The 22,389-nt window shown below is 55.8% G+C and overlaps 1 protein-coding gene across 2 annotated transcripts in view; it reads left to right on the top strand.

Annotated features, from left to right (window-relative positions):
- Window positions 1-20,990, top strand: part of PREX1 (phosphatidylinositol-3,4,5-trisphosphate dependent Rac exchange factor 1) — a 176,719-nt gene extending 155,729 nt beyond the window's left edge. For both annotated transcript variants that reach the window (XM_082744784.1, XM_082744785.1), the window contains 14 exons: window positions 980-1,068; window positions 2,344-2,426; window positions 2,580-2,670; window positions 5,120-5,248; window positions 7,082-7,123; window positions 8,213-8,433; window positions 11,099-11,198; window positions 12,998-13,141; window positions 13,239-13,353; window positions 15,250-15,316; window positions 16,315-16,487; window positions 18,032-18,134; window positions 18,392-18,459; window positions 19,325-20,990. In XM_082744784.1, coding sequence (XP_082600910.1) covers window positions 980-1,068; window positions 2,344-2,426; window positions 2,580-2,670; window positions 5,120-5,248; window positions 7,082-7,123; window positions 8,213-8,433; window positions 11,099-11,198; window positions 12,998-13,141; window positions 13,239-13,353; window positions 15,250-15,316; window positions 16,315-16,487; window positions 18,032-18,134; window positions 18,392-18,459; window positions 19,325-19,367 — 1,468 coding nt within the window. In that variant the 3' untranslated portion in view covers window positions 19,368-20,990. The remainder of the gene's footprint in view (window positions 1-979; window positions 1,069-2,343; window positions 2,427-2,579; window positions 2,671-5,119; window positions 5,249-7,081; window positions 7,124-8,212; window positions 8,434-11,098; window positions 11,199-12,997; window positions 13,142-13,238; window positions 13,354-15,249; window positions 15,317-16,314; window positions 16,488-18,031; window positions 18,135-18,391; window positions 18,460-19,324) is intronic.
- Window positions 20,991-22,389: the final 1,399 nt, after the last annotated feature.

Raw genomic sequence — 22,389 nt, 5'->3', positions numbered from 1 at the left:
CATTTCCTAGAAAACAGTGGGATGGAGCAGTGTTCTAAACCAGTTGGTTCTGGGAGATTCTCTGAGACCCCCAGAGCACATCCCAGACTCCCCCTTTGGCTCTCCTGCCCTGAGGCCAGAGTTGCAGGGCCTGGTCCCCCGTGGCCCCCATCCGTCTGTTTGGCCGCAGTTCCGCTCTGCACTTGTTCATGGAATGTGGACGAAGAAAAGGTCAAGGTCTGTGCTGTGTTTTAGACAGACGGTGTTTTAAAACTCAACATAAGACAGACGGTTCCTACAACGAACACCATATATTTTTACTTGATGCAGGGAGGAAAAGAGTGTTTTCCCCCCTTTCTAACTCTGAGAGATTCTGAATTGTTTTCTTGCTGGTTAGGTTAATTATAACCAGATCAGCAAAGTCCTAATTAGTGGGTTAAATAACACTAAAAACTCAGTTTCCCATCGTCAACTATATAGCGGGTAAATCGAATTTCTTGCCTCGAGTAAACAAGCCTTGTGGTCTCCAGCGAAAGGTTATGTAACGCTCGACCATCGTGAATAAAATAGAATCTTACGGGGTGCGTCAGAAAACAGAACTGGCCACATGGGACGAGAAAACCCTTCGCCCCAGTCCAGCCTTTTCATTTTCTTTCTGTCTTCACCGGAGCCGCTGGTCAGTGTTTCTGGCTTGGTGTTAACACATTGGGATGCTCGGGCTAACTGGGTGCTCGGTGTCCTTGGGGCCTCCTGTCCCTAGTCCGAGAGTTCCATTCTTACATTTTGGGGTCCTGCGATTTTTTTCCCTTAATTGTCAAAAAGGTGAAGGGAAGAACTGTGAGATTTGATCCCCTGTCCTTTCTGAGCTTACCCACCCGGACAGCCCTCCCTGTCTCTGGCACTGGGGGTCAGGGGCCCAGGAGAATGTGGGATCTGGGAGCTGGGACCTGAAGGTGTGCCCCGGAGGGTGACACATCCCTTCCTCTCTGCCCCTTTGCAGCGAGTGTAACAGTAACCGGGACTCGGTCCTGTCGTACACCAGCGTGAGAAGTAACAGCTCCTACCTGGGCAGTGACGAGATGGGGTCTGGTGAGTGCAGCGGCTCGTGCTCCCGGAGAGCCGCCTCCCCGCACCGGGATTCTGTTTTGCTTATTTCGCTTTTATTCTATTACTTCGCGTAGAGTGGTGGCATATTCCCTTTCAATCACGTAGTCAACAGCTGTTTTTGGAGCACCCACTGTGTGCTAGGACCTCAGCCGTGAAGGGAGAGACGAAGGTCCTGGTGCTTGTGGAGCCCATGTTCTCCATGAATGTCCCAGACCCGGAACAGTAGGGACAGATGCGCTGACAGACGGGGGTGTCGGACAGTGATGTCACTCGAGTAGGGTGACCTGACGCTCTCTGTAAAAATGACGCATGCTCAAACCAACGTTTCTGATGACCCAGAAAAGAGCAGAAGAAGTCAGAAGAAGAAGTCAGAGTGTCACCCCGTCCCCCAGAAGTGACCGCGGGGGTGGTATTTGGAGATGACTGGTGAGCGCGTATTTCTGCACAGATGGACGTGTGGGTGGATGGCCCGCTGGACACACAGACAGAAACAATCGCTTATAAATGAGACTAGACTGCACTTGCAGCTTTCCCTGAAGGGCTGAAATTTGTTTTTATTTTAGTTTCATTGATTACAGCCTTTAAAAAAATTTATTTTGTGCTTAGGTCATACATCCACACGGTTCCCATTTCAGAAGGCATGAGAGGGCGGGCGATGACAAGCCTCTCTCCCGCCCTGGTCACCCGGCCGTGGGTTCCCCAGCTCCCACTGTCCCTGCTGCCTTCTGGCCTCTTCCCGAGCTAGTCTGTGCCTACAGATTTAATTGTAATTATACTTCAGTTTGACAGAAGAAAAAGAAGCTGGAGTATAATTGACGATATTGCTAAACTTCAGATAAATGTTTCATCACGTAAGATGTTTAGCCACATAAAGTGTCCCTGGGGAGGTTTTAGGCAGGAGCTTATGTGTGGGAGGTGATTTAACTCAAACAGCTGGGAGATGAATCTGCAGACTTGACATCCAGCTTCTTTTTCTCTGGCCGTCTGGCTCCTCATTTGCAGAATGGAATAATGACAATGACTTGACATTGTGTAATGCTCTAGTTCCTGGTGTCTGTTTTGCAGATGAAGAAACTGAGGCTCAGTTTGGGCAGGTGATCTGCCCAGTGTCACACAGCCAGGATCTGAGTCTTCTGACTCCAGATATGCCTGGGGTTTTGGAACTCTGTTCCTATACCGCCTTCTTGGCCGAGGTCGGGAAGATGTGGATGAATGGGGCAGGGATAGTTGGTGGCCATGGCTTCTTCCTTTTTCCAGGGGATGAGCTGCCCTGTGACATGCGGATCCCGTCAGACAAGCAGGATAAGCTTCACGGTTGCCTGGAGCATCTCTTTAACCAGGTAGGACCTTTGTCCCCACCCCCAGCCTGACCTCAGGGTCCTCCCATCACCCCTGGTGAGAACAGAAGAGCCAGGAGCTGGGGTAGGGGCTGTGGGTTGCGTCCCCTGGAGGGCTGAAGGGGCCAGACTAACTTGGAGCTTCCTGCTGCCCAGGTGGACTCCATCCACGCACTCCTCAAGGGGCCAGTCATGAGCAGGGCTTTTGAAGAGACCAAGCATTTCCCCATGGACCACAGCCTACAAGGTGAGCGGACAGGAGTCCCGAGGCTGGGAATGGCGTCTCGCCCCCAGCAGGGAGACAGCCTGCCGTGGGGAATGCGTGCCGGATGGGGCAGGACACCTGGGTCATAATCCCAGCTTTGTCCCTCTCCTGCCCCCTGGCTGTGGGCTAGTCCTGGGGTCAGCAAGCTCAAGTTCAGCTCGTGGGTGATATCCACCCGTAGCTTGTTTTATTCTCAGGAGCTGAGAGTGATTTTTTTTTTTTTTTTTTTTTTTTATGAAGAGTTGTAAAAATAAAGACAGAAACTATTTGTAACAGACCACATGCCTGCAGAGCCTAAATCAGCTCCTCTGAGGCTCTTTCCAAAACAGTTTGCAGACCCCTGGACTGGTCCTGAGCCTTTCTGGGGCCTTTGTCTGTGTGTTTGTAACATGAGGGAAGGACCAGAGCAGCTTGCTAAATTCCCACTTTCCCTCCTTTGTCATCTTAGCTGCTCTCACAGATCCTGCCTCCATCTTCATGTTTTTTTAAAACCAAATTCATTTGCTGTCTTTGTTAGCATTGACATAACTTTTCGTGAGAATATTTCCCTTTTAAAAATTTAATCTTGAAAAGAGCTTCTTTAACTTCCCCGTGTATGAGGAAAACCAGCATCACCTCCTAGGAAGTCATGATTACCACGATGCTAAATCCACTGGAAGCATCCACAAAAAAAGGTCATTACACTGTCATTAGGTATGCTGTGGGCCTGCCCAGAGCTCTTCGTGCTTTCCTGAGAGGGATCAGTGAGTTAATGAAGCCTTACGGATTTACCGGCACCAGATCGAGCCTTGATTCTTGAAACGACGGAGAGAAAGAGAATGACATTTGTGTCTTCTCACCAGCCTTTTCTCCCATTTGCCCAACCACCTGTTGTCGGTGTACTCGCCCACCCACTCGTCCACATACCATACATCAGCCACCCATCCACTGTCCATCCATCCACTGCCTCATCCACATGCCCCCATCGACCCACGCACCCACCCACCATCCATCCACCTGCCCACCATCCACCCACTAGTACTTACTTATCCACATACTAACCCACCCACTTACCACCTATCCCCTGTCCCTTCATTCATCCGTCCATCCACTGACTTATCTGCACGCCCACCCAACCACCCACGCACCCACCCACCCACCATCCATCTACCAACTCATCTGTGTGCCTGTCCGTCCACTCACGCGCCATGCGTCCATCCGTCCACCTACCTGTATACGCACCCACTCACCCACCACTCATCCACACGCCTACCCATCACCCACCACCCCTCCACTGTCCATCCATTCATCTGTCCATCCACCCACTCATTCACATGCCCACCTGCCTACCATCTACCCATCCATCTGTCCACCATCTTGTCTACATGCCCACCCACCCCCACCCATCCACTGTCCATCCATCCATCCATCCATCCATCATCCATGCATCTATCCATCCAGTAATTCCCAGGAACCAGCTCATGTCAGGCCTTGTGCTGGGTGCTTGGGACCCCAAGATGGATGTGATACTGCCCCGACCTCAAGGAGCTCTTGGTTGAGTGCAAGAGTTGCTCCGTAAATAAGGGTGGGAAGTGGTGAGGCGTGGGAGTGTCGTAGGTCCTCTGTCCCTCCTGTTGTCTCATGGTCATCTCTCCCAGGGATGGGCCTCAACAAGCAGAAAGGTCAAACTCAGAAAAACCACAGATATCTCAGAAACCTGAGACCTCATAGGAAGAAAGAGGAAAAGGACAGGGGCCTGGCCTTTGAATGGTCCTGCTGGGGCCAGGTTCAAATCCCGTCTCTGTCATTACCCAGCTGTGTGACTTTAGGCAAGGTTCTGTGCCAAGACTTCCCTCTCTATATAGGGAAAATGTATGCGCTAGCTTGATTGTGGCGGTGAGGAGGTAGTACCTGAGAATTTTTCCATGACCACATCCAGGCTTGGGAGAAAAGGATGCGGTGATTGATTTGTGATGTCTGCATTGGGTTGGTTATAACTGAGAAGCTGCAGGCTCAGACTAGAGGGAAGGAATGTGGAGATTTTTTAGTGATGTCTGCCACGAGTGCGGTACTGTGAATCAGTAGCATACTTCCCATGGGTTTGCCTTCCATGGACCAGTTAATTCTAAAGAGTCCTGCTAGCATCCTTTTTTTTTTTTTCTCTTAAAGATATTCATTTATTTGACAGAGAGATCACAAGTAGGCAGAGAGGCAGGCAGAGAGAGAGGAGGAAGCAGGCTCCCTGCTGAGCAGAGAGCCCGATGCGGGGCTTGATCCCAGGACCTTGCGATCATGACCTAAGCCAAAGGCAGAGGCTTTAACCCACTGAGCCACCCAGACACCCCCTGCCAGCATTCTTGATCTAGGATCCTGAGCTTTGGAATCTGGTGATGGGCTAGAGGCATTTGTACCATCATTCTTCAAAGCTACCTCTCTCACTTTCCTGCCCCAGAGTTCAAACAGAAAGAAGAGTGTACAATCCGTGGCCGGAGCTTGATCCAGATCAGCATCCAGGAGGACCCTTGGAACCTTCCCAACTCCATCAAGACCCTGGTGGACAACATTCAGAGATACGTGGAAGGTGAGTTGGTCAGGGAAGGATGTTCTGTAGCCTTCGGTTCTTGACGTGGGATGTAGAAAGATCAGGAATGGGTCTGTCTCATGTCCCATGTCGGTCCATGCCCAGGAGAACAAGGAGAGCGGGTGCCCCTTTCTCAGCTGAGCATCTTGCCCTGGGCATGGCCCTGGGCCTTGATTGACCTGGGAGCTGCCGATCCTGGGTGCCTGGGGCTTCCTTGCAGGCAGGAGGCTGAGAAGGCTGAACTGGTTTTTCCTTCTCTGGCTCCGAAATGATGGATTTAATTCAATTCCTTTTATTTGTTATAATACCTGTGGGCTGGGGGCCCACAGGTAGGTTTGGATACTGTAGCATTAAATGTGAATCCACTGCCAGTATTTATAATCCAAGAAGTCATATAAAAATCTAGATTTCTAGGGGTGACTTAGTCAGTTAAGCATCTGGCTCTTGGCTTCGGCTTAGGTCGTGATCTCAGGGTCATGAGATTGAGTCCTGCATAGGGCTCCCTGCTGAGCATGGAGCCTGCTTGGGATTCTCTCTCTCCCTGCCCCCAACCACTCACATGCTTTCTCTTTCTCAAAAAAAAAAGTAGCTTTCCGACTGCTCTCGAACAGTCAGAAGATCTGGCAGGTAATAGGCCTGCAGTCCCACATTCACATCCAGCTAGAGAGGGGGGCCGAGGGTGCTGTCCGGATACCCCCACTCCCCAGGCCTCCCTGCCGCCTGCTGTGTGCCTCAGACTTCTGATGTGACCTCTTGGGTCCTTGGCGGTGTTTGAGCCTGGGCCTCCTGGGTTGGAGCAGAAGCCCCAGGCCAGCAGGTCATGTGCTAGGCCTCATGGCCGCCCGCCCTGGGAAGAGCAGCCTCTGATTTGGAAGTCTGTGTTGGCCCCGAGCCATCCCGTTTTCCAAACTACAGTCAGTTAAGAGCACGGATTCTGCAGCCGGATCACGGAGTCTCAGCTCTCCCATGCCGGGCTGCTTGGTTTCGGCAGGTTCTTTGATCTCTCTCTGCCTCCACACCTTCACATGTAAAATGGGTTCATCGGGCCGCCTCAGTCCCATGTGCCACGATGGTGTGGCACACGGGAAGCCGTCAGGAAGTGGGTGCCCCGCGGTAGTAACAGTGGCTGTTACTCTCCAGGACAGCAAGGCTCCAAGAGGCTGACTCTGAAGGCCTGTCTGAGTTTCCTCGTGAGCCCCTTCTGGGCCCAAGAGCCTCTTTCTGCAGGAAAGAGAGGATGTGAGGCCTGTCTCTGGAAGGTCTGGGCTTTGTCCACGGGTGTGCCAGGCCGTGGCTATGTGGGATGTGTACAAGGACCCGAGGACATGCCTGTGCATATGTCCACGTGTGAGTGTGCGCCCACGCCTGGGCTCTGGCCCACAAGTCGGAGGGGCCGGCTTCAGTCTCTTTGGTGGGCACATGGAAACACTTGGGGTTCCGTTGCCTGGATGTCTGGGGTTCCTAGAATTCATCCGGTATTCAACGGAAGCTTCCTTAGCACAGCAGGTGTGTGCTGGGGGAAGGGGGCACTTTGCTGTGGGGGGTTCTGAGCGCCTGAGCCATGGGGAGTGCCCAGCTACATGGTACCCCCACTTTTTTTTTTTTTAAAGATTCTATTTATTTATTAGAGACAGAGACAGATCACAGCTGGGGAGGAGGGGCAGAGAGAGAAGCAGACTCTCCACTGAGCAGGGAGCTTGACGTGGGGCTGGATCCCAGGACCCCAAGATCATGACCTGAGCCGAAGGCTGACACTCAGCCGACTGAGGAGCTCCCGCACCGCCCCTTCTGCAGACTCCTCTCACCTGTCTTTTCTCTGCCTTCTCCTTCCAGATGGGAAGAACCAGCTGCTCCTGGCCTTGCTGAAATGCACAGGTGAGGCCTTTGATGGGCAGTGTCTGTGATTGGCACATACCAGTGTGTCCAGGAGAGGCTGTCCTGGCTGGGGCTTTCTTGATTGCAGTCCAGGGAGACCTCTTCTGCCAGCCAAGGTCAACTTTCCCATGGTCATTGGGGCCCGCATGGGGAAGGTAACATCACGGCCTCTGGCCATCTAAGAACCGTTTAGATCTCATTTCTTCCTCTTGTCTCCAGGGAACAAGTCTTAGGACCCTGGGGCCAAGAGCCCTGGCTCTTGCCATCTCCTGGGCCTGGATGGATCTTGATGGAGGCACAGGATAGAGGGTGATGAGGAGGGAGGCTCCTTGCCTGTGGTGTCCTCAGCTCCAGCCTGGGACTCCCTGCCCAGCAGACAGGGGAAGAAGAAAGGGCCAATGGTGGGCTGGAGGCGGGGGCGGGGGTTGGAGGTGTTCTCTGTCCCTCCCTTCTGAGGAGGGCAGCTAAAATAGGATCTAGTTCAACATCAGACACTGAAAACCAGTTGGCAGAAGCCAGTATCAAAAGTAATCTTTCCCAGAAGATTGGGATCGTGTACAATGGATTGATTGAAATCAGCCAGTTCTGCAAATCACGTCTAGAGCAGGGCCAGGGAAATTGGCGGGGCATGGGCGGTGGCAGGGGGCAGGAAGGACGAAGGTGGACTTCTCAGAAACAGAGAAAATGGTAGCGTGCACGGAGCTTGGCAGACATGCTTGGTGTCCTTGTCATCCCCCGTCAAGGCCAAGAAATCCCGTAACACATGGAGGAACAGCTGAGGGGAAGGGTTTTGGGAAAGCCTTAGGAGAATGAAAAAGTTTTTGTTGTTGTTTTTTGAATAGGCAGATGGATCATTGAGAGAATTAAGTCTGTTGGCAAATTGGCTTGTTTTCAGAGAATTGGATTTTGTGAACTTGGCTTTGGTTGGCTGGGCTTAATTAACTTCTGGCCAGCCGGCCTCCGAGGGTCTGGTGGGAGGTTGGTTTCGGGGGCCCCGGGCTTTGGGGGCTCCGGGCTTTGGGGCGGGGGAGCCCGCGGCTGGCACCAGAGCGCCCAGCCCAGCAGGGCCTGTCCCCGGCCTCCCTCCAGACACCGAGCTGCAGCTGCGGCGGGACGCCGTCTTCTGCCAGGCCCTGGTGGCCGCCGTGTGCACCTTCTCCGAGCAGCTGCTGGCGGCCCTCAGCTTCCGCTACAACAACAACGGCGAGTACGAGGACAGCAGCCGCGACGCCAGCCGCAAGTGGCTGGAGCAGGTGGCGGCCACCGGCGTCCTTCTGCACTGCCAGTCCCTGCTGTCGCCAGCTGCCGTGGTGAGTGAGGGGGCCAGGAGGCGCCTCCCCGGGACAGGGTACGGGACAGCCCGTGGTTGCTCACTCAGGCTCACACACACCTTGTCATTCAGTCAGCATTTATTGAGCACTGACTGTATGCCATCATTATAGGCACGGGGATCCCATGGTGAACAGAACAGTGTCCTTGTAGTCAGGAATCTTCTATCCGTGTGTGTGTGTGTGTGTGTGTGTGTGTGTGTGTGTGTGTAGGGGGAGGGACAGGTGTAAATAAGGAAAATCGATGGTATAGACCAGTGGTTCTCTGCCAGGGCAGTTTTATCTGTGAGGAGACACGTCATGATGTCTGGATATATTTGAGATGGTCACAGCTGAGGGCAGAGGTGGATGCTGCTGGTGGTTGGTGAATGAGGTTGAGGTTGCTGCTAACATTCTACAGGGTCCAGGGTGCCCTTCCCCAACAGATTGTTTTCTGGCCCCAAATGTCAACAGGGCCCCTTTTGAGGAACCCTCATATATAGCGAGGAAGGCTAAGGAGAGAAAGGCTAAGGAGGGAAGCAGGTGAGAGTGTCTGAGGTGGCAGCCACTGAAAGTTTTGATAAGGTGGCCAACGAAGCCCTCACTGAGAGGTTGGCATCTGACTGAAGAACTGAAGGAAGGGAGGGAGGGAGCCATGAGGATATTGGGGAGGAACTTTCCAGGCAGACAGCACAGCAGGTGCAAAGGCCCTGAGGCAGGAGCCTGCATGTCTGAGAAACAAGGTACCCCATGTGGCTGGAGCAGAGTGAACCAGGGGAGGGTTCACATTGTGCAGGGTCTTGCAGGCTTGGTAGGGGCGTTGGCTGTTACTCTGTGTGGTGGTAAGCCCTGGGAAGGTTTTGAGTAGAGGAGGGAACAGGGTCTGACTTCTCCACTGAACCAGTTACCCGTGTTCCTGGTTGGGGTTGAGACTACTGAAGAGCAAGGGGGCGCTGGGAGGTTGGAGAGCAGACTTCGGCAGTAATCAGGCAAATAGCATCTCATTTAATCCTCTCCGTAGCCCCGAGATGGGTCCTTTTCCAGCCCACATTTTAAGGATGAGAACCCTGAGGCCCAGGGACTCAGGTTGGAACCCTGGGAGTCTGACTCTCCCTGGGTAACCCCTGGGTGCCCTGCTTTCTCTGCATCTCCTCTTTTATCTCTGACTGCCCTGTCCATCTACTCTCAGGGCTCAGAATCGGGTGGGTTTCTTTGTCAGCCCTAGGGAGGCAGAGCCAAGGCCTCAGCCACTGGGGGCACTGGTGCCCAGAGCTGACGTCCCCCAGAAGTGCAGAATACAGTGGACCTTGCTCTATGCTCTTTGCTCATCCATATCCACCCCGTGTGCCAGTTGCTGGAGCTCCCCCCACCTCTGCAGCTCTGAGCCTCCTAGACATTGTCCCAGGCCAAGCTGGAAGCCCCAGGCTGCTGGCCAGATGGGCAAGTGTGGCCGTGGCGCGCCCTCTGCTGGCCAGTGTTGACTGTGGCTGTCTGCCAGGCGGGAGATCTGGGCTTCATTTGGTTTCTGGGAAAGGCCGCTGGAACACTCAGCTCTCACTGTGTTCTTCCCAGATGAGGACGTGGGACCTGCTGCATCATTTCATCAGCCGCCACGGTGTGCCAGGCTTTGAGCTGGGAGTTATGGGTCTGAAGCTCACTTTCTAGCAGGGGTTGGGAGTGGGGAGAAGAAGCGGCCTGAGCAGAGGAGATAGTTGGAAGCAGTGGGGATGGAAAGAAGGGGAGTTCTGCAGAAGATGGAATGGGGCTGAGTATCTTCGGGCTCAGTGGTCAGAGCCCGCTTCTCTGAGGAGGGGACATTTGAACTAAAACCTGGGTAGCACACAGCTGGTGTGGTGAATGGTCTGAGGAAGATTGTGTGCTGGGCAAAGGGAACAGCATGTGCGAAGGCTCTGAGCAGAGGCCAGTGTGGCCAGAGACTAGCAGGCTGGGGGGATTTGGGGATCAGGTTAGCCACGTCTGTAGGGCTTGGGACTGTTCTAGAAACAGAGGGAGGACTCAGAGGCTTTGAGGCAGGTGGGAGATAGAGTTCAAATTAAGTTTTCGGAAGATAACTCGTAGTCACAGGGGAACCTAGGCCTGGTAAACCCTCAGCTTCCCTGCTCTCCCTGCGTCTCCAGGGTTGTCCCTGTCTGCCCTTTGCTCAGGGCAAGGGTCGCAGAAGGAGACCTACAGAGAGGCAGGTGTGGTCCTTGTAGTTGGGGAGCTGAGGAGGGTGGGGGAAGTGGGTGGGTCAGGGGAAGGTTTTGGTGGCGGGGCCGGCAGGACCTGGGGACAGAGGTAGGGGACGGAGATGATGAGGAGTCCTTAAAGGGTTAGGTCTTGGGCACCTGGGCCAGTGCTGGTGCGCTTTGCTGCTGGAGGTGCGTGAGAGGGGAAATGGGGACTTTTGTTGGGTGTGTTGGGTTTGAAATGGCTAAGAAGGGTCAGTGCACATTGGAACAGAGATGGGTTCTGACCTTGGGAGGCACAACATGATCCAGGAGCAAATGTGATTTCATATCCAGCCCTGGGCATCCCAGCACAGGACCTTGTGTCTGGTAGGCCCACAGCCTGGTGTGTTACCTGGGGTCGAATCACAGCATCTTTAAGTGAAATCCCTGGGTAGGGACGGCATCTGAAGCTCTTCCACCCTGTCTCCCTCCTGCAGAAGGAGGAACGGACCATGCTGGAGGACATCTGGGTGACCCTGTCAGAGCTGGACAATGTCACCTTTTCCTTTAAGCAGCTGGATGAGAACTACGTGGCCAGTGAGTGATTCTTACCACCCCAACCATGAGAGGTGGTGTTCTCGGATGGAGGGGACTTGCTTTGGGGCCACCCTGCCACCAGGGTGTCCAAGGTTAAATTGGGATCTAGTACTTTCAGACCTCTTGCTCCCAACATGAGTCTCAAGGCTGAACCTTGGAGCAAGTAGGGAAAAGAGAGATTCTTTTTGTATAAACACAGCCATCTCCAACAACGCTTAGAAGGCAATAAGAGCCAATACCCAGTTCTTATTAAAATTCTACGAGAAGCCTTTCTTTGGAGTGAAGACTTGTGAAGACTTCCTAAGGGTTTATACCATAATTTTCTTCCTCTCCTCCTCCCTCCCCCCCACCTACTCTTTCACCTGTCCAACCCCCATCCATCCATTCCTCCATCCGTCCATCCGTCCATTCATCCTGTCTACTTACCTATTCATCCATCCATCCACCTGTCCATCTCATCTCTTTCTCCATCTATCCATCCGTCTATCCACCCATCCACCCATCCACCCACCTGTCCACCCATCCACCAGTCCGTCCATTCCGCCCGTCCATCCGTCCGTCCATCCATCCATCCATCCATCCCATCCACCTGTCCATCTGTCTGTCCGTCCATGCATCCATCCATCCCATCTACCTATCCATCCACCCACCTGTCCACCAGTATGTCTGTCCGTCCATCCATCCATCCATCCATCTGTCCATCCATCCTATCCACCTGTCCGTCCATCCGTCCATCTGTCCATGCATCCATCCATCCCATCTACCTATCCATTCACCCACCTGTCCACCAGCCGTCTATCCATCCGTCCATCCATCCATCCATCCATCCCATCCACCTGTCCGTCCATCTGTCCATGCATCCATCCATCCCATCTACCTATCCATCCACCCACCTGTCCACCAGTCCGTCTGTCCATCCGTCCATCCATCCATCCCATCCACCTGTCCATCCATCCGTCCGTCCATCCATCCATCCATCCGTCCATCCATCCCATCCACCTGTCTGTCCATCTGTCCATCTGTCCATGCATCCATCCATCCCATCTACTTATCCATGCATCCATCCGTCCATCCATGAACCAACGTCCACCTCCTTGGGGGTAACACCATCTGTTCAGAATGCACTGACTAGAGTCTAGAGGGACAATAGGTGTCTTCTCGGGTACCAGCTGGAACCGGCTGCCTGGCTGTAGACAGATGTGGGCTCAGGGGCAGCTATTGACTGGTTAGTGGTTTTTGCTGTGGGTGCAGGATGGGGTGCGCGTGCCGTAGTTTCGCCACCCCTGCCGCAGGCTCTCCTGTACGGGTATAAATAAGCTGCGGGTCCTATTCGAGGACAGATTTTGCCAGGTCGAGGCCCTCGGCTACCAGGTGAGGGGTACAAGGAACATGGTGATGCCCTGAAGGCATGATGCCCGGTGGGGCAGAATTGGCGCCGGGTCCAAGAATGAAGTGGTGGAAACTAGGACCTACGGAAGGAGGTGAAAAGTCAGAGGCTGCTCTCCTGAGTGCGGGAGGCCGGGGCTGTCCGAGGCTGGCTGTCCGAGGCTAGCCCTGGCGGGTGGGAAGACGGGGAAGGCTGACCAGTGCTCTGGGGTGGGCAGACGGGGAAGTCCTGGGATGCCTCTCTGAAGGCAGGGGGGATTCTGAGGCTGCTCCTTTGAGGGGGTGAGAACAGGGAGGCCCCGGAACGCCATCTGGGGGTCTGAAGGCAGGGGTGAAGCTGCCCTGGTGACGGGGGGCAGGGCTCCCTTCTGGCCTAGGTGGTGAGCCCCCCGCCCTGCCGTGTCCTCCCACAGACACCAGCGTCTTCTACCACATTGAGGGCAGTCGGCAGGCGCTGAGGGTCGTCTTCTACCTCGACAGCTACCACTTCTCCAAGCTGCCCTCCCGCCTGGAGGGCGGAGCCAGCCTGAGGCTGCACACTGTGCTCTTCACCAGAGGTGAGCTGGGGGGCGCCCAGTGGGGCCCACTGGCATGGCCAATGCCTCTGAGCACACTGGGACCCAAACACCTGCCCTCCCCCGTCTTCCCTCACAGCGCTGGAGAATGTGGAGGGCCCGCCTCCTCCAGGCAGTCAGGCTGCGGAAGATTTGCAGCAGGAGATCAATGCCCAGTCCCTGGAGAAGGTTCAGCAGTATTACCGCAAACTCAGGTAGCTGCCCAGGCTATGTGTTGGGGACGGGAGTGTGGACACGGCCATGGCAGGGCGGACGTTAGCATGTGTGGGAGTGGCCTTTCCTTAAGCACCTGCTCTGTGCCAGCCTCTCTGTGTACACAGCCTCTTCACATCCTTCCAGTGGTCGTAGGAGGCCGTTCTGACCCACTTTGCAGATGAGAAAACTGAGGCCCCGAGGGCATACCGAGCTGGCCCAGGGTCCCACAGGGAGTTGGTGGCTGAGCTGAGCTTTGAACTGGCTCTGTTTGGCTCCAAAGCAGATTTTTCTAATTGAGAGGAGCTGCCTGTTTGGTTCAGTGTGGGGGAGGGACCTGGGCCAGGGGCTCTGGGATTTTTGATCCTGGGGGGTTAGGGAGGAACGGAGGGTGGTCCCCAGGGCCTTGGCCCTGCTCAGAAGAGGATCTCCAGAGAGAAGTGGGGAGCAGGGACCACCTCTGCCAGAAGGAAGCCTCAGGCCCAGGAAGGCAGCTCCCACTCCCCGCCCTCAGCCCAGCCCCTTCCTACCCCTGCCCCGCCTTCTTACCCCGTGGAGAAGGGAGGCTGCAACTCAGATCAGGGTTTTGGGGTGTGTAAGGGCTTTACTGTTTTGGGGTCTGGCTTTACCATTTGGAAATGGGAGAATGGTGCCTTCATTAGTTTGGAAAATAGTCATTATCTGGAAAATATCCAAATATTTTGGATATTTTGGAAAATATCCAGCTGTATTTTTAAAACTGGTGTCTCCCTGAATTGATCAATGCCATCAATCCGTCCTGTGCCCTTTGTGGAATGTTTTAATTTTTTTTTAAAGATTTTATTTATTTATGGCAGAGAGATCGTGAAAGAGGGAACACAAGCAGGGGAAAGCAGCAGGCAGAGGGAGAAGCAGATTTCCCGCTGAGCAAGGAGCCCGATATGGAGCTCGATCCCAGGATGCTGGGATCATGACCTGAGCTGAAGGCAGATGCCTAACGACTGAGCCACCCAGGCGCCCCAATTGTGGCACATTTTAAATGTTGCCTCCGAGAGCGTTCCCTCATCCATCCTTCCTTTATTCAGCACACGCTAAATGAGAGCTTTTGTGGGCCAGGCTCTGTTCTGGGTGCTTGCCCCAGAGTCAGCAGTGGTCAAGCAGAGCCTCTCCTTCGTGGGATGCAGATCCAGAGTGGCAGTTGCCCTGCTTTGTCAATAAAGCTTTATTAGCACCGAGCCGTGTTTGCTTGCACAGGTACCGATAGCAGCCACTGAGAGCATCTTGATAGAGACTGTCTGGTCCATTAAATATTTACTGTTCTACCCTTTACAGAAAAAATTGAGCTGAGCCCTATTTTCAGAGGAGGAGGAATGAGCAATAAGCCGATAGACAAAGAGCACTGTAACGTGTCCAGTGGTGACAAGTGCTGCTCAGAGGAAAGGTCCACTAGGACAAGGGGACAGATAGTGGGGAGGTTCGGTGCTGATTCAGATGACAGGCAGAGAGAGGTGGCATTTGAGGAGTACCTTGGGTAACCCAGGAGTCCCCTTGTCATCCCCCTCCCCTCTCCCACTGTTGGAGGACTAGGGGACCCCCTCTGCCTCCCGCTGTTGGAGGACGAGGGACCCCCTCCTGTTGGAGGCCTAGAGGACACCTCCCCTCTTCCACTGTTGGAGGACTAAGGTACCCCCTCACCCCTCCTGCTGTTGGAGGACTAGGGGACCCCTCCCCACTGTTGGAGGACTAGGGGACCCCCTGCCCCCCCACTATTTGAGGACTAGGGGACTCCCTTCCTCCTCCCACTGTTGGGGGACTCGGGGCTGTGGACAGGGAGAGCAGTGCTAGGCTCCCTCAGAGAGAATCGCTGGAGGAGCAGAGGGCAGCAGCCACCACACCCTCACCCCGTCTTTCTCTTCCAGGGCATTTTACCTGGAACGGTCCAACCTGCCCACGGACGCCAGCACCACGGCGGTGAAGATAGACCAGGTGTGCCCCACTTTCCCTCACCACTCCCGCCGCAGAGCTGGGACGGAGCTGGGGGCTGTTGGGGTCCAGATGCAGCCAAGGGAGCCCGGGGTCCCCCCCAGCCGGAATCCTGGCAGATAATCCCCTGAGGCCTGTGGAGTCCCTCCTCCAGGAATATCCCTCCTGGGAGAACCCCTTCTCCGTCAGGAATTCCAGCTTCTTCCCCACCGGCTTTGGAATTCCTGCCATGGTTTCCCCCCAGCCGGGGCCCACGCACCTGAGCCTTCCCGCTCCCCCCCATTCACCCAAGCCTACCTCCGAAGCAGCAGTCTACGCCAGATGTGGCCGCGCGGTGTTCTTTTCGTTTGATCGGGATTTGTTGCCAACACTTGAAAATCACAAGGTTTCCAATGAAATGGGGGCTTCTCGCTTTTCTGGAGGAGCATGTGGCACAGGTGGCTTTCCAGGCGCGCGTGCTCCAGGCCCTCCACCCTTTCCCAGGCTCAGGCAGGTCTTGAATTTGACAGTGCTCTGGGGGTACCGGCCTCGGGACTAGAGGCTGGGGCTCCCAGAGAAGCGGTGGGCACAGCCTCAGAAAGTCTGTAGTCTGCTTGGCAGAATCATCAGATGACAGAGAATTGGCCGACCACCATGTAATGCCCGCACGGGGATGGAGGAAAGCTGAAGGCCCGGTTGGGGGTGGGTACAGGGCGGGTGGTTCTTCCCGGGAAGGTCCTGTTTGGAGAGGACAGGAGGGGTCACCTCTCTCAGGCTTCGCTGGGTGCACTCCGGGCAGGTGGAAGGTTAGGTCTGAAATGCGGCGTAAACACTGGATACCAGCTTGCGGGCCAGTGGGAGCTACAGATGGTCCTTGGGCGTGGGTTATGGAAGGTTGACTGGGCTGTAGCCCCGGGAGAGGTGAGCCAGGAGCACAGCTGCAACAACACGGCTGGACGGGGGAGGAAGGCCGGGGGGGGGGCTCCGCCGAACGTCCGGTGTGTGCGCGCCCCCCCTTGCAGCTGATACGCCCCATCAACGCCCTGGATGAGCTCTGCCGCCTCATGAAGTCCTTCGTCCACCCCAAGCCTGGTGCCAGCGGGAGCTTGGGCGCCGGCCTCATCCCCATCTCCTCTGAGCTCTGCTACCGCCTGGGTGCTTGCCAGATCGCCATGTGTGGCACGGGCATGCAGAGGTGAGCTGCTGTGATGTCGGGCCAGGACTGGGCTGGACGGGCTCCTGGGAGCTTTGGGGCCCAGGACCGGGAGGCAGGAGTCTGGGTTTGAATCCTAGTTCTGGCACTGCTGGTTGAGCCCAGTCGCGGCCTGGGCCCTCCCTCGGCCTCCATTTGGGGAAGTGGGACTGTGGGAGTAGGAGGTCCCAGGAGGCCTGTGGAACTGCCTGGCTTCCTGACTCTGGGGTTGGTGTCAGTGAGAGTGTGTGCGGTGTGGTTCTGCTTGACTCTCCGGTCAGCATGAGCTCACTCCTCTCCACTGGGGCAGGACTTCACTGGGGCAGGACTCCACTGGGGCCTCTGTGTCCCACTGGACACCCTCCCACTCTCTGCCCTTTGTCCCCGCTGCTGATCCCCTGGTGGAGGGTCAGCCTTCTCTGATTGGCCTTCCCGACTTCCTGATTCAGCACCACACCCTCTCCGCACCCCACCGGGCTGCCCTACTCGGTTCCTCTGCAGCCGCCCTGCCACCCCACCTATGAAGCGCTTGGCTCGTGGGTTCATTTATTCCCAGTCACCTCCCAGTGTCAGCCAGCTCTGTGAGCCTAGGGACTCGCTCTCTTTCTCTGTCTGCCCTACCCTGGCACTGAACAGCACTTGGCACACAGCAGGTGCTCAATAAATGCTTGTTGAGAATGCTTACTGTGCATGAGGCACCATTGTTTAGGGATTGACTCATCTCTTCATAGCAAGCCAGTCAGTGTGTGTGGGCATTTCCAGGCGCTTCTGTGCAGGGCCATTTTGGCCCCCCAGGGGACCCTGGGCAATGTCTGGAGGTATTTCTGATGGTCGCAATGAAGAGAAGAGGGTCCTGTTGGCATCTAGTGGTCAGAGGCCAGAGATGCTGCTAGAACATCCTACCAAACACAGGACAGGCCCCTACCCTCCCCCCGCCCCCGTCAGTAGTGCCCTAGGAACGGTCTACCCTTGTCTCAAGGTCAAGGAGACCAAGGCTGCTGACGTCCCAAGGGTCACAGAGTCATTCTGTGGCTGAGACTTGAAACCATGAGGTCTGGCTGCAGAGCCCATGTTCTAGAGTTGTTAGAACAGATGGGAGGGTTGATTACATGGGTCCGTGTCCAGCCTTGCTAGCAAGCTGGCAGGCATTAGGGCGGTCACTTCATTTATTCCTTCAACAAAAATACTTACCCAGCACCTCTCCCGAGCTGTCCCACTGGGAATATCAGAACAAAACAGGCTAAGGAAAGCTCCCGCCGTGTGGTGCCCAGACGTATCAGGGGGTGCCCAGAGTAAAGCAGTAAAATGCCTACTGTGTGCAGGGTGCCGGCTGCTGGGAGGAAGGAGGGGCAGGTGTGGGGTGTAGACAAGAGGGAAAGGGGTGGTGCGGGGTGCTCTCAGGGAGAAGACGCTGGGGAGGGGGCGGCGCATCCAGCAGTTACCTAGGGGCAGGAGGGGCTGTTCTTGGGGCCTGGGGCGGGGGAGAGGGCAGGGCACGGCATGAGGCCCGCCCAGCAGTGATGGTCCCTCCCGCCCCCCCCCTGCAGGAGCACCTTGAGTGTCTCCCTGGAGCAGGCGGCCATCTTGGCTCGGAGCCACGGGTTGCTGCCCAAGTGCATCATGCAGGCCACGGACATCATGCGGAAGCAGGTGAGGCGGCCCCCCCTGCCGGGGACTCTCCGGGGCCTCGTGGGCTGGGGACACAGGGGGTTCTGAGCGCCACGTGGGTGGTCTGGGTGGTCACCAGGCCCAGGCTTGGACCTTCTCCTGATCTGCTGGGGTCCCGGGTTTCAGCTTCTGGGGCCTCCGGTTACTCCTCACACTCCACCCGCCCACCCGCACCCACATGCTTGCCCCCGAACTCGGTGTAGGAGCAGGTTCTGGGTCTCATGGTCCTTTCTCCCCAGGGCCCCAGGGTGGAGATTCTGGCCAAAAACCTCCGAGTCAAGGATCAGATGCCCCAGGGTGCACCGCGGTGAGTGGCTGCTGCCCCCTCCAGCCCCCCAAAAGGCCAGGGCCTGGGCTTGGTATGAAAGTTCCGGCCTCACACCAGGCAGCCCCTGTGGTGTTCCTGTGGGGCTTCACCTCTCATTTATGGGGCCCACTGTGGGGAGTGACGAGGACCACTCCAGGCACCGTTCTTCCTTCTTTACCAAACAACCCTGTGAGCCTTCTCTCCAGGTGACTGGTGGGGACACTGAGGCACAGAGACGTTAAGTGTCTTGTCCTAGGTCGTACAACTAGTAGATGGCAGAGCTGGGATCCTGGCAGACTGTGGAGCCCAGGGGCTGAGCTCCCTACCACTGGGCTGCCTTGCTCCTCTGTCCTGCCCCTGTCCCCACAGCAGCCTCCTTAGCTGGTCCCCGTGCCATCCTTTTCCTGACAGCAGAGCTGCCAAGTCTCTCCTGAGAACCATGAGTGGCTCCGTCTTCCTTGCAGATGAAGCTCAGAACCTTGCCACTGTAGACGTTAGGGAAACCGGGGCTGTCCTTGGGGTGCTGGAGAGGTGTCCAAGGTCTGTTAAATGAAAAAAACTCCAGGGGCTGAGCGCTGGGTCTGGTCTGCCATTAAGTGTGGAAGACTGCAGTCCCCTGTCGTGTACCCATACCCCCTCCCCCATGTATCTGAAGGCCCAAACACCCTCGTGCAGGTGTGTCTGTGTTTGCAAACCCAGCGCCAGGCCGGAGCGGGCCAGACCGCCAGGGAAGGCGTGCGCAGCCTGGATGCATTTCACATCGATCTTCTTATACTTTTCGGGTTTTGTTTTCTGCGTGGGGATTATGTGTTCAAAACAATGGCCTGCCCGGCTGTGCCTCATCCTCTCTCCCTCTTTCCGCCAGGCTCTACCGCCTCTGCCAGCCACCGGTGGACGGAGACCTCTGAATGGGCTGATACAGCTGCCTGGTGCTCGGCTGTGCCCTCTGGAGCCGGGGCTTCGGAAGGCCCAGGGGGCCGCGCTGCCCTCCAGAGCTGGCCGAGGCCTCTTCCTGCTCTGGGACCCGCCAGCCTTCTCCGTCCCCTCCTGTGAGGACAAGCGGTGCCCCCACTCTTGGAGGAGGCGGTCGACTGGCTCTGGGCCGGCCCATTCCCCACGCTTCTGCCAGAAGCCCGAGGGGTGCTGGGGACCCACAGAGCTAGCTGATGGGTGCGGCCAGGACCTGGGCTCCTACCCACAAGTCCCCGAGACACAGGGGAGAAGTCACGGGCGCTGGAGCTGGAGGCCTGCGGACCCAGCTGCCTCAGGATGGCTCAACCTGCACTTTTGAAACCCCTGGTTTCCTTCTAAGTCCACATTCCAGGCGACACACATGTCTCCTCTCACCTTAGCTTCCCATTCACCCCTCACCCTGTACTAACCCGCTTGGTGGACTCGGGAAAGCCGGGCCTCTGCCGGGAAAGACCGAGGGACAGGGCACAGCCCCTGGCACCAAGAGGAAACTCAAAAGCCACACCAGCTTCCCACATGACCGCCATCGAACTCAAGCCATCAGCCCTGGGCGCAAGATTTGCTCCGACTTTATTTATATGGCGTGAAATCTCTATGGTTTATTTTGGGGTTTTTATGTTGTTGGTGTTGTCGAGATCCCTCCCCCCCAACTCCGGGTTGTGTGATTATATATTTGACATTTTAAATTTCAGAGAAAGGTATATTGTCTAACAGGGGACCAACATAAGGTAGTGTTGACGACTTCCCACTTCTACTAAAAAAGAGAGAAAAACTAAATTATTGAAAATACAAAAAATGTATTTCATCTTTTTTTTAATATTAGGGTCTTACAGTATCACTTATAGGTATTGACTACGATTCCTTTTCCCACCCACCTCCATTCCCCAGCAGCTGGTCAGTGTCCGCATGAATGACTTTGTTCTATTTGGACCTCGGGCTGCAAGGGTTGGAGCCTGGAGGGGGTTGAACCGCCCACCTGAGACGCTGTCCCGCACAGGTGTCTATCCTGCAAGGAGGAGGACCCCTGGGAAACACGGGGTGGTGGCTTCTGTAACTTATTGTTTTGATGTTAGCCCAGTGCAGGCATTTGGGACTTCTCAGCCGGCCAGAGAGACAGGAAGCCAGCCTGGTCACCACCTGGGCACGGGGACCCACACTGGGATCTCCTTAGCAGTTTGCCCCCTCTAGCTTCTGTGTGTCAGCAGGGAAGCATCCTAGCTGAGGTAGCGGGGGGGAGGGGGAGGGTTTCTACACTTGTCTGGTGGCTGAGGTCGGGAATGGATTCCCCACTGCTCCGGAGGCTTGAAGCCCCACCAGCATCTTGGCCCCCTGGGCCTCCCTCTCTTGCCACTGTGGCCTAGGTTGCAAGAGATGGGCTTGTTGCTGGACACAGGTGACACAGATACAAACGAAGTCTTGCTTTGGCCTACTGGTGGGAGATGGAGAGGAGCCCCCAAGAACAAGGACCTTGTGCACTGGTTTACTTTAAAATGTACAGATCTCATTAAATTCATGATAGATTTTTTTTATTATTATTAAAAGTCAGTTTATAATACAAAGATCCTGATCTGTGGAGGGTTCCTTTGGGGGCTGCCTCCGGTGGGCCGGGGCGGCCAGCGACACGGGTGCAGTGAGCTCCTGCTCTGAAGGCCGCAGTGGGACAGGGACGGTTCCCATCGATACTGTCCTAGTCCCTGAGCCAGCGACGCCTGCAGTGACGTCACCACTCGGAACCTGCTTCTTCCTCCAAAATGGGGGCAGTAGATGAGTCCTCCTGCAGGGGAAGATGGGTGAGGACTCCCTGAGGTCGCACCGTGGGCTCGTGGCTCTCGCGTGCAGGCAAAGAATGGTCTTTCTATTGCGTTCTCCTTTCTGAGCTTCCCTTTCACTGCAATGGTGGAACATGGGACTATTTTCCCAGGCATTCCTGGGCTCCTCCTGGGTGTCATGCCAGGGGTCCCAGTCATACTTGTACCCAGGGGCCAGGGTAGGTCAGAGCGATGCCACCGAACTACCCTCCGCTCCAGCCTGCAAGGACCCACCGGGGTCTGGGATGGGGTCGGAGAGCAGTTCTGCTCAGCACGTGGGCTGGTTCCAGGCCAATCAGAATGCAGGCGGCTTGCTGCAAGTGGGCCAATCAGAATAGACGCGAGCGCAGACTCTGCGCATGCGCACCTAGATCTGTCACGTGTCTGGGCCGGGACCGCCTACCCAGCCAGAGAAATCTCATTCCCGGGACCGGTTTGGAGCTGCAGCCCAGTCTTGCTGGGCTTGTTCTAGTCCTGCCTCTCTGCCTCCTTCCCACCTCCCCCCAACTCCCTTTCCTCTTCCCTCCTTCCTGTCTTTCCTTCTTCCCACGCTCTGGAAGAGGCTGACAGGGATGAAACCCCCCTGGGGGTGCCCTCCTACCGAAGCCTGCCATCCCTGGGAACGCCCTGAGCCGTGAGGTCTCCACCCAGTCCTGCTTTCAGACCAGCGCTCCTTCTTTTAGTCCCTTCTCCCTCCAAGCTAACCCGCCCCAGAGCACATTCTCTCAAGGGCTGGATTGGGTCCTTCCCGGAGAGATGCCCTCGTGCCTTTCAGCGACAGGTTTCAAAGCCTCCATCCTGTAGCAGTTGGGAATGGGTCCTGGTGGGATCTGAGGCGCAGTGACGGGCTGATTGTTCGGAATTATCTGCGGCCCGTGTTTGGATCCAGGGAATGACCCTCTGAGGGGAGGGCTGGGACCTCAGTCTCTATTTGGGGTCAACACGGGCGATTTGATGCCTTCTTCAGGCAGGCGCTTGTATTCTGCCTGTTCGTTGCCTGGGGACCAGAACCCAGAGGAATGAAATCTCAGGCAGTGATAGAGACAGCTTTGGTTTGGAACGGGGAGGTAGGGTCTCTGTGGCCTTGAGCAAGTCACATACAGAGTTTTGTCTGCAAACTGTGTGTGTGTGTGGGGGGGGGGGGTGGTGT

This window comes from Mustela nivalis (assembly GCF_964662115.1).
Source record: "Mustela nivalis genome assembly, chromosome: 8".
Classification (NCBI taxonomy): Eukaryota; Metazoa; Chordata; class Mammalia; order Carnivora; family Mustelidae; genus Mustela; species Mustela nivalis.
The sequence above is the reverse complement of the archived record's forward strand: the minus strand, read 5'-3'. Positions and strand labels throughout refer to the sequence as shown.